The 12,416-nt window shown below is 34.3% G+C and overlaps 1 protein-coding gene across 1 annotated transcript in view; it reads left to right on the forward strand.

Moving 5' to 3' along the window:
* The window catches only part of MTTP (microsomal triglyceride transfer protein), a 47,849-nt gene that overhangs the window by 17,819 nt on the left and 17,614 nt on the right, over positions 1-12,416 (forward strand). Inside the window, exons 7-10 of the mRNA XM_025385696.1 lie at positions 1,546-1,696; positions 3,872-4,029; positions 7,370-7,538; positions 8,922-9,029. Of these exons, the coding sequence (XP_025241481.1) occupies positions 1,546-1,696; positions 3,872-4,029; positions 7,370-7,538; positions 8,922-9,029 (586 nt within the window). The remainder of the gene's footprint in view (positions 1-1,545; positions 1,697-3,871; positions 4,030-7,369; positions 7,539-8,921; positions 9,030-12,416) is intronic.

The following is a 12,416-nucleotide window of genomic DNA, read 5'->3' on the forward strand; positions in this document are numbered from 1 at the left end:
TACAACAATTCATGGCACATGGTAAATAACTACGTTTTAAATTAAATTGTATTAAAAATCAATTATTTATTGAACAGATTTTAAGTTTTAAAAAGACAAACTACTTGATTCATTCTAGTTCATTTTCTAATTTCTCTGTCAAATGTTTTATATGTTAAGGTTAAAAAGTGGTAGCATTTGTAATTTTTCTCTTTAAGAGTTTTAAAATAAATATTGTTGTTAAAAACATAAAAAGTTCCATAGTAAAGGGATGTGACAAAATTTTTGATATGACTTATGCAACTTAAATATTTAGGCCTGTTTTTCAATTGAAGACCATTTCTCTGGACAGAATTGTTCTAACAGGATTAAGAACTAGAATTTTAAATCTTAGAGTTTCTGTTATTTTCAGGTTTTAATTCAGAAAACAATGTTTTCTAACAGTGAATGTATTATACCTTATGCCATTGCTTCTCAAAAAATTTCTCTGGAGTAGCTCTAATATTAGTACCAAATAGATACAAAATATTAGTAAAAATGCCTCATTACAATGCTTGAAATTTTATGGAAGCCTCATCTGGAGTAGAATTTTGCTTTCTACTTCATATACTACCGGTATATCTATAATGTTTTATTATATTTTCATATAAAATCAATATTTTAAGTTACTTATCAGGCCTATGAGATTTCCATTCTATGTAACAAACAACCCCAGATTTAGTGGTATAAAATGCAACAATCACTGTACTGTTCTCTGTCATAATTTATAGGCTTGCCTTGGCCTTGCTCGGCATCTATGTAGTTGCAGACAGTCAAACTATTTAAAGGTTGTTCCCCCATGTATCTGGTGCATGGGCTGGAAAGACTCAAACAACTGAGGCTCCTTGCGCAAGTATCTTTTATTTCCCTGTGGCCTCTCAGCATGGCAGCTTCATGTCAGACGTCTTATGTAGTAGCTCGAGGCTCCGAAGCACATGTGCTGATAGTGTGCCAGAGAAAAGCTGAATCCTCTTTTAAGATATAGCTGTAGAGATCACATAGCATTACTTTCACTCTCCTCTATTAGTTGAGGCAGTTGCAGAGTCCTACCAGGGTTCAAGGAGAGGGATGTAGACCCTACTTTTTGAGACAGACAGGTTCTGGAAGAGCATGTCAGACAAAAATATAGTTGAGACTATTTTTGGAAAATAAGCTTTTCTAGCTGTCTTGGTTAATAAGTAGCACATGGTTTTATTGACAGTATCATTTTCAGAAAGCTGGGCTAAATTCAAAAGAGCTGACATCGCATATCTTATACATCATCCAGGCAATTTTTCTTCCCTGTATACTGTTGACATAATATTTTGAAAATCCAAACTTAAATTTTCAAATCTTTTCATACAATTGTTGCTGCAGAAAGACTTCATAATGAGCTTTCAGTTACCTGTGGAGATATCACAGTTTGAAAGACATGGCTGTATGCAACTTGAATAAATTACTATCTTGTTTGCCAAAAGAGTGGCAATTAGTATCTTGTTCACTCAAAAGAATGATTATAATATAGCATTTCCCTTTGGTATTATGCAGGCAGAAATTAGAGCTGAAGACAACCGAGGCAGGCCCAAGACTGATGTCTGGAAAACAGGCTGCAACCATAATCAAAGCAGTTGATTCAAAGTACACGGCCATTCCCATTGTGGGGCAGGTCTTCCAGAGCCACTGTAAAGGATGTCCTTCTGTAAGTGCAGACAAATGTGTGAATAATCATGACATCAGACTCTGTTTTCCTTTTGTCTCCAGTGAAAACATCAGCTCATTTAATGAAGAAAGTTTCTGAAGAACTACCAGCTACCACAGAGTTGTGATGACAGCAGTCACAATACGCACCTGACATGGTGCATGACACACCAATAATTAACAACTAGTTACCATTCATTCCTCTCAAAAAGTGTTATAACTCAAGGGCAACTTTTAATAAGTCATCTAGAATTCAGGGAGGATAGAGGGCTTAATGAAGTTAGGGGGAAGCATATGGTATCAAGAACATGGACAAAGGCTGAACCCTGAAATTTCTGTCACATAATAGTGATTTGTCCACAGGTGACATACTTTACTGGCCTCAGTGTTCTGAGTATTGCTGCAAGGACTGAAAAAGGATACCAGGATCTTTGCCTAAATTAGGAAACATTTATTTACCCCAGTTTCCCCTAAAATTACTCTCAGAAATGCGATATCTCATCCCCAGGGCAAAGTGTAGATTATCTTGTAACATTTTTAATCCAACAAAGAAAATTTTCTTTTTATTGCATGAATCAATTATGATATACAGTCAGAGAAATGACTTACCATCCAGCATTTCCTTATCTGTAATCTTTTGTCAGAAGAACAAACCATTGGCTTCATGCTCTGTGTGTAACTACAGGGAGATGCTCTTTCCTTCAATACTACTGGTGTTTGTTCAGAAAAGTGAAATCATCAAGATGTAATACCATAATTTGCTTAAAGTACAAGACAGTAATTGCTTATTAGTTTCTGAAATTGAGTTAGAGGAAAAACAAAACATTTTAAAACACAAAATCATCATCTTCAAACATTGTTTCTTCTTTTACTTGTTTTTTTTTTTCCATATGTCATTTAATGTTCTAATGTAATTTTCTAATGTTGTATGAGATGGAAATTAGGAAGGTGGCTAATAAAACTAATCTTTTCTTGTGCTCTGCACTATTCATTTCTATCCCATAGATATTAAACATTATGAGCCATCTAATATTTTTGATAATTATTTCCTAATTATTATAGAAAATGATTTATTTATGTCATTGAGAAATTTGCTTTTCCAAATTTGGAATTTCAAATTCCAAATTTGCTTTTGTAAATTCTGTTGCAGCTCTTTAAAGAAAAACAAAAACACCTGAATTAATATTGATATGTTCTCTGCCTTCAGAAATGACCCAGTAAATCTTTAGCTAAGTGCAGCTTGAATTTCACTTGGAATATCTTCTTAAGATTAGATAGCTAAAAGGGACTTGAAAAAGAGAAAAAAAGGATCCATTGCTTATTAGAAGTAATGAATAATTTAAAAACTGGCAGCAAGTTATTACTATAGAGTTAGAGAGTTAGAAGTCACTGATAGGATTTCATAAAACTAGGGGGGGAAGTAGTAAAGTATGAAAAATAAGTTATTTCGTTAGTTTCAAAGCCAAGAGATGCCATTAATTAGAACTACTTATTAGGTTGTTGCAAAAGTAATTGTGGTTTTTGCCTTTACTTTTGCAACAACCTAATACTATTTTTAAAACTGCAATAGAGTAACTTAGTGTATGTGAGAATTACCTTTATCTAAATGCTACTCTAAAAACCATAGATATAAGAAATGAATAATTCAGACCTTAGCAATAGCAAAACATTGAATTTCATACAAATAATACAATAAAGAGATAGAATGGGGAGCTCACCAAAAAATGGATTTTCAATGAGGTGCAGGTAAATTAGAAACCTGATACAATTCTTCAGCAGTTCTATTATTTTATCACTGAAATATTTTGCTGTTAATTAAAATTCTGCACAATTTAAATTGCACTAAGGTAGTCAAAGCCTGCTCTCAGATAGAATTCCCTTGGTGTAGCCATGAAATGACCCATATACCCAGAAACCAGTTAATTATTGCCCTAGGCTCTTCAAGCTAAATGTGAATAGACAAAAACAGTCCTCCTACAGAGGAATGGTACACAGAGTGATTGGAAGTCCCAGGGGTGTGATATGGGCAGAGAACTATCAGGTATATTGAGGTAAGGTACAAAAAGCTGCTTTTGCTTCAGACACAAGGGACATTTTATTCCTGGGAGAACACCCTTTGTAAATGTGGATGTTCACAGTTGTGAGTGGGGTATGAGCCTGCAGCTATGTTTTGCAGATCTTGGAGCACTGGCAGTCCACCAGGAAGTACCTGCAGCCTGACAGCCTCTCCAAGGCTGAGGCTGTCAGAAACTTCCTGGCTTTCGTTCAGCACCTCAGGACTGCGAAGAAAGAAGAGATCCTTCAAATCCTAAAGATGGAAAGCAAGGAAGTATTGTAAGTCCCCCAACCTTTGTGTGGGGTTGTCTGTCAGAAACATTTCTGGATTGTTGGTTTTTTTGAAGCAAGAAAGACCCCTTTTAAACCGACTGCCCCACCTCCAAAACAATTATTTTGTTGTACTACATTTTCATTGAACAGTAATTCCACAGTTCTGTAATTTAATAGTCACTTGACCAGAAATACAATAGCAGATTTTCAGCAGGGACTTGGAATAAATATGTTGTTGTGTTTATGAGTTTAAATCGGGACTAGATTGGTACATAGATAAGTGAAGGCAGGGATTCGTCATGACACCGTGGGGCATGTGCTGCCTCGCTGTTTTTGAAATTGTGTTCCTCGTGCTGTTGACACCTGAACAGATTTGAGTTGATTTAAAAAAAACAACAAGAAAGGTTTGACTTGTTCAGTTGAAAATGTGATTTCACTAAAGAGCCAGTTGAAACTACGTTTTATGTAGAAAACTGAGAACTGAGGTGAATGGTGAAAAGAATCTGTAAAAATAAATCCATACATTATTCAATATTTGGTGAAAATATGATGCATTTTACATGTGTAATAAACAGAGTTGACTTAATTCTTTCCCCAAAACATTGCATCTGTTTCTAAATACAATGTATTTTTAGTCTATAATACAGAATTTGTTTATATATACAAATTGAGCTTATGATACCAATTATCTTCATTGATGATATAGAACAAGGCTCAATTAATTTGACAGTGAATAACAGTCATTAACATAATCAAAAGTGGAAATTAGCCAAGTTACACACACGCACACAGCAGTAGCAGTCACTGAGTTCAAAGGACTGAATTCCCCAACAGGAGGAAAATTGTAGCTTTTTTCTGAATAGTCTGTTTATGCTCACTTGCATTTATTTACTTGCCTTAAGGATATTAAAAAATTGATAGGAATTCCAATGACTATTCAAAGTTGGTTATTCTCTTCAAAAATAAATATTTAAACCAGAAATTGAAAAATAAACAAAATCGTAAATTCTTAGGCTCTGTTTCAATTACAGCATGTTAAAATATATTGGTAGGAGGACTTGTCTTAACATTACTTTTTGTATTTTTAAGATTCTTTAAAAATTTTACCACTCTCAAAGTACATAGGCATTGTCTTAACATTAAAGGCAGAAATTACTGAGAATGAAAGTGGAATCATTAGGTATTAATTGAGAATAGAGATTACACTAAACCTTAGCATTATCTGTATCCTAAAAATCTTAAGGCAGCAATAATTTGGAGGACTGCATGATGCATTTTCTAAATCAGATTATTTATACAATATTGAACCATATAACATGCAACACACATGTAGTGTAGTGTAATAGAAAGGACACTAAGATGAACTAAAATCAGAACATCTAGTTTAAATTCTAACCTCCAGTAACAGTATATCCTTCAAGGAAGTCTTTTTTTTTTTTTTTTTTTTTTTTTTTGAGACTCTGTTTTGCTCTTATTGCCCACGCTGCTGGAGTGCAATGGTACAATCTTAGCTCACCACAACCTCCACCTTCAGAGTTCAAGCAATTCTCCTGCCTCAGCCTCCCGAGTAGCTGGGATTACAGGCATGTGCCACCACACCCGGCTAATTTTGTATTTTTAGTGGAGATGGAGTTTTTCCATGTTGGTCAAGCTGGTCTCGAACTCCCGACCTCAGGTGATCCACCCACCTCGGCCTTCCAAAGTGCTGGGATTACATACGTAAGCCACCACACCCGGCCAAGGAAGTCTTTTATATTTAGCTTCTCTGAGCCTCACTTTCAACATCTGTAAAATAAGGATAATAATTTTTTCTATTTATTGTAGGATAGTGAGAGGCAGGGTGGTGGAATGTAACATTTCCCAAAGAGCCTCTATGTTGTATCCTGTAATTTGCAGGAAGTTAACAGGTATGCAAAAAGGAAAAGATTCTGTGAGCAACTGAGTTTGCAAAACTGGATGAAACCATGTCAATTTCTCTCTGTTGCAGAATTTTATAGTATCTTTAATCAGATAATGTTCTGGTACGTTTTGAATATTTTCTAAAATACATGACCTTGAAAATCCCTTTTCTTAAAGCATTTTGTAGGACTAGTGTTAACATGGAAAACACTTTGAGAAACATCAATGTAATTAAGAAACTATGGACTCCAGAGTCAGAAAAACCTAGATTTCAATTCCAGCAATCCCATTTACCAGCTTTGTGACCTTGAACAAATGACTAGGTATATCTGTGTCTGTTTCCTAGCATGTACAGGGGAATATTAATATTACACTGACAGGAATGCTCAGTGGATTAAATGAGGTGGTAGTATTAATAACAGCTAATATTTATCAATCACTTACTATATGTCAAGCACTCTTCTGAATGTTTTACAGAGATAACATAATTTAATCCTCCCAACAATCCTGAGGTAAATACTACTTTAACTTCATTTTACAGATGAAGAACTTAAAGAGAGGTTGGACACATAAAATTTTTAGTACAGAGCTTGCACAATATGAACTCAATAAGTATTATGTCTTCTAGTTATCTAAGCTTAATTCACTAGGTTTTTGTTAGGATCAAAATAGTACAAGTATATCATTTTTTAAAAGTATAAACTACTAAGCACATGTCACATTGTCTGGTGTGTTTAAATAGATGTAGTATGTAATATTTACATACATGTGTTCATTAATATGACAACTACTCTTAGAAGTTTTACCGTCCCAGGCTCAAAAAAACAAAGATTTTTGATGACTAGAATATGTAACTAGAGTTTTTCTGTAGGGGTTCTATTCTGCTCACACGTGTTCATTGTGGTTAAACATAGAGCTATACCTTTTTTTTTTTTTTTTTTTTAATTTTTAAAAAGAACAAAACCTTCCTCCTTGGATATAAAGTTAAAGGATTTTCCATCAAATAAGACTGCTTTAGTTCAAGTAGGCACTTCTGAAATGTGTGTATTTGTAAAGCTAATTAAAGAAAGAGAATAAATTTGGGGACCCATAGCTTTTATGTATTACTATATAGGAAGGAATTTGAACTTAATTTTTAATTGTATTTATATAATTTTTATTTACAAATCTCCAAATTATACTTAACTTAGGTTAATATAGTAAAATTAGTTTGTATATTCTGAGTATACACTGTTTGAGTGAGAGAGAGGGGCGTTAAAGGAGAAAATTAAAATTAAATGGGGAGGGGTCTTTTTGAGAAAGTCTTAATCATTTCTTCATTGGTTCAAATTTAAAAAAATCACTTCTTGAGAAAACTCAAGCCAATAGAGACTCTGTGAATGGTAGAGATTTTTAAGCATTCCTTCCCCTAAACATTGATATCCATGATTATGCCTTTTTTTTATAGACCTCAGCTGGTGGACGCTGTCACCTCTGCTCAGACCTCAGACTCATTAGAAGCCATTTTGGACTTTTTGGATTTCAAAAGTGACAGTAGCATTATCCTCCAGGAGAGATTTCTCTATGCCTGTGGATTTGCTTCTCATCCCGATGAAGAACTCCTGAGAGCCCTCATTGTAAGTCAAATAGAAAATAAAGACCCTCATGCACACATGCACACGTATGTTTATTGCAGCACTATTCACAATAGCAGAGACTTGGAATCAACCCAAATGTCCATCAGTGACAGATTGGATTAAGAAAATGTGGCACATATACACCATGGAATACTATGCAGCCATAAAAAAGGATGAGTTTGCGTCCTTTGTAGGGACATGGATGCAGCTGGAAACCATCATTCTTAGCAAACTATCACAAGAACAGAAAACCAAACACCGCATGTTCTCACTCATAGGTGGGAACTGAACAATGAGATCACTTGGACTCAGGAGGGGGAACATCACACACCGGGGCCTATCATGGGGAGGGGGGAGGGGGGAGGGATTGCATTGGGATTTATACCTGATGTAAATGACGAGTTGATGGGTGCAGTAGACCAACATGGCACAAGTATACATATGTAACAAACCTGCACGTTATGCACATGTACCCTACAACTTAAAGTATAATAATAATAAATAAATTAAAAAAAAAAAAAAAAGAAAATAAAGACCCTCAGCTCCTGTAAAACTTCTTAAGACTATTAACAGTAATTAAAAGTTTCTTAGATCAGAATGAAGGCTATCAACTAGAGACTTCTGAGTATTCATATCCAAATTGGGGTATTTTCTATCCACTAATTATTAACTGTATAATAAATTATTTCACTTAGTGCCTTATTCGCAATTTCACTAAATAGTATAAACTATATGGTAATTTAAAGATGGTGTTCACCTATCATGTTATATAGCACAGGACAGAATTTCAGAGGGGAGAAGTCTGGGTTATGCTTCAGTAATCAATTTTACAAGATTTGTTTCGACTTCAAAAATTCTCGTGATACTTAGTATACCTACATTGAAGAGATACAATTCTTCTGCTGTTAAAGATTTATATTGAAAATGAAAGCTAGACTTCTCTTGTGTCCAAGAATGTTTTCTTTTTAATTGCACTTGTTTACCTATGATCTAGTGGAATAGTTCATAATCTTTATGGAAAATGTACCCATTGAGAATCTGATAAAAGTGATGAAGCCCCTTTTTACTCATACATAAAATTTTATAACCCCTCCCCCACTTTTATTTTTTGTTCATTGACCCAATGAATCCAATCCATAAACCTCCAGGGTTAAGAATTCCCTATATCGCAAGTTAAAAATCCCTGAAAAGGGGATTAACTCTTCAATTCAAAGCTACATAGCAAATGTGTAAGTGTCTCAAAAGCAAAATTCTGAGTTTGCAATCTAGAAACATAAAAATACTTCCCAAGGATGTATTGGTTACTTTATTTTTTAACTAAAAGTGTTCCTTGGAAATATTTAAATGTCTTGGTAACCTATTTTATCCCTGTTTGGTTAATAGAGTAAGTTCAAAGGTTCTATTGGGAGCAGTGACATCAGAGAAACTGTTATGATCATCATTGGGACACTTGTCAGAAAGTTGTGTCAGAACGAAGGCTGCAAACTCAAAGTAAGTGCAAATCCAATCTCATGTATTACATCATTCTACACCATCGTCCTATTTGATACTCACCATGCTGCCTACTATTGGCACTACTAATTCTCTTTACTCTATTCTACTTACCTTATTTGCATAGCAATTTTTGCCATCTAACATACATTACAATTCACTCACTTATTATGTTTATTGTATATTTCCATTTCACTAGAATGTAAGTTCCATGAAGAAATGGAACTCAGTTTTTTTCAACACCAATTGCTTACCAGTTCCTGGTACATGGATAATATTTAATAAAGGCTTGCTAAAAAGTGAAAGTACGATAACCTCCCTACCCATATACTTTATTGAGTACCCACTATGTATTCAGTTTTAAATGGTGTGTATGATATACTTCTTGTTTTCAGAGAAATATTAGACTCTAAGGCTATCTCCTAGAGCAGAACTTTGTCTATAGTAAATGTGGTTTGCAGTTTTAAGTTTTGATAGTAGGAATTTAGTTACTTCTAATCACAGAGAACTTTATATTTTATTTTCAATTTCATTTGCCTAAAGCTTTTCTACTTGCCTGAGTGGACTATCAATTTTCACATCTCTCTTACTAAAAAGCAAAAAGCAAAAACACTTTTTAAGTATAACTAAATATGGAAAACCAAAATAGATTAATGTCTAACACAGCCCGTCTTTCTATAATGCAAATAAAGATGCTAAATATATAAAAACATAAGTCTTTTTTCTGTCCACATTATACAGACAGTGTTCCATCAGTATTTTTTCTACCTCAGACAGCACTATATATCATTTTGCTTACTAAGTGCTTGCTATTAAAAATAGTAGGGAAAATGTTCTTGAAACCAAATAGTCCCAAAAGAGGCAAGCCAAAACTAGAATATACATTAAGTATGAAAAAGATCACTGAAAACCAGTAGTACTGAAAAAGCTTGAGTATGAACGTATTAAGTTCTGGCAGAAATTAAATTTATTATTTTTATATTAGGGAAGCATAACTTCTTATATTTTTCAATTTCCGTAATTATTTGAGTAGCCGATTTACTTCAGCTATTCGTGTATTAAATATCTTGGCTAAAGATAAAACCCACATATCGAAAGATCTATTCAGCAGTATTTAATGAGCATCTACTCTGTGTAAGGCATGATGCTAATCCTCAAATATAAATATACGTAAAATATTCTACCATCCTCAAAGAACTCCTAGTCTGTTTATCAAATATAAACAAATAAATAATATTGAAATATAAACAAAGTACTCAGACAATACAGAAGATGCAGCAATGTTTTCTGTTTGAGTGTGCTAGAGAAGTTTCCACCAAAATAACAATTTTTAAACTTAGTCTAGAAGAGGTTTTTAAGTGAAGAGGTCAAAGTATGGAATGAAAGATGTTCTGGGAGACATACAACAATGTATGAAAAGGCCCAAAGTCAAAATGGGCCTGGTATTCTTGGGAACAGTGAGAAATTCTGTGGGGTTGGAACATAAAATATGTATGTTTCTGGGGGCAGATAAGTGAGAATGGAGACACAGGGAAGATGAGAATAGAGACGGAAGGTGAGCTGGATCTTCATTAATAACAAGCTAAGGAGTCTGGCCTTCATTCTACAGAAACAAGAGACCAGTGAAGTCTTTAGGCAGATGAATGACATACTCAGATTTTTTATTAAGACAGAAGCAAGATGTTGTGTGGACTGATTGTTTACTGGATTAGAGTTACTGAGATCTGACTGGAAGCATTTGCAATAACCTAGGCAAGAATTAGTAAAGGTCTGAATTAATGTAGGGGTAGGGGGCTGAGAGGAGATAGATTCAAGGGCCATTTTATTTAGTGACTGATAAGATGTGGGAAATGAGAAAGATATAAGAATCCAGGTGACTCTAAAGCTTTCAGTTGAGGATACCAGGTGTATGGTGATGCCAACCACTTAAGTAAGGTTTATACAGCCAGGTTTGGGGGTGGGAGGAGAGTAGAGCTATTAGTTTGTTTTGGCCATGTTAAGTTTGAAATCCTTTGGGTCACCAGGTTCAGTTGTCCAACAGACAGGTGTCCATATTCACCTATGGCTCAGGAGAGAAGTTAGGGTCAGAAATAGAGAGAGGCTGAAACCTTGAAAGAGACTGGGGTTACCTAGGAAAGTCATGTAGCATAAGGAAACAGAGCAAACTATCAAATTTAAAGTTCTTCTGATAATGGACAGCCTGGTTCTCATCACATCTTTAAAATTACCTTGAAGGTAGCTGCAGACCATCTACTATCATTGGCATTCAGTTTTGTTCATGTTTTTGCGCAAACTTTTTTTTTTCATCTTTGAAGATGATGAGATTTGGCCGTAGTGAATTTACTACCGAACAACTGTAGTAAAGGTTCAATTTTTCTTTTGAATTTTCTGCTGTGGTACACTCATTTATCTTTTGCCCAAATCAAAGATATATGAAAGGAAGGAAAGAAAATGATGTCTTGTATTAAATAAGCACAAATTTAAGGTAGCTACTGGGCACACTATAGGCATACTGTATAAAAGGTATCTGCCATCCTATGTAGTTCTATAGCCTTTCAGAACTTACTGGCATAAAAGCTGCTGTCCTGTGACAGTCTGAATGGTGGCTAGACAAGTGCCCAACCAGTACTATGCCACATGTTTCTTTTTTATGTTTGTCTTTCGCTTATGTTTTGACCTCCCTGCATCCTAATTGCTTATTTTCACTGAATTTGTACTTGAAAAAATTTAAAGCTACGGAAAAGTTGTAAGAACAGTACAATTCCATGAACACCCGGATATCTTTCATCTAGATTCATCAGTTGTTAACATATTCTTATCTTTGCTTTATCTCTTTCTGTTTTATTTTAGTTATATAATTTGACAGTAATTTGCAGACATCTGTCACATACCTCTAAATACTTTTACTTCTTATTACTTGAGTGCCATTGCAAATAGTATCTTACAATGAAAAAAAAATACACGTATTTACCAGATTGTGAATTCCCACTGCTATCTCTAATTCTAATTCTAATTCAACACTATAGGGTTCTTTTTTCCCTCGTTTCATCATTATATTTTCCTTCTCCCACTGTGACAAATGTGGTTTTCGAGAACACCAATATATTGATTCATCTGCTCAATTCTAAAACATACACAATATTTTTTTGGAATTGCTACACCAGTATTACTACAGAAACAAACTAAGTAAAGTTCAAGACTTTATTATAGTTCTTTTTGTCCTTAGACTATATTCCATTGCATATGTACAAAGTTTTATGCTCAAAAGTTACTTGGATTAATTCCTTTTTATTCTCTTCTGTTTAGTCATATTAACAAGTTGATAGACATTTGGTTTCATTTGTTTCTGGTTAAATTGAATTTTGATCATTGTTCATCCTGTTGATT

This window comes from Theropithecus gelada, chromosome 5 (assembly GCF_003255815.1).
Source record: "Theropithecus gelada isolate Dixy chromosome 5, Tgel_1.0, whole genome shotgun sequence".
In the NCBI taxonomy this organism is placed as follows: domain Eukaryota; kingdom Metazoa; phylum Chordata; class Mammalia; order Primates; family Cercopithecidae; genus Theropithecus; species Theropithecus gelada.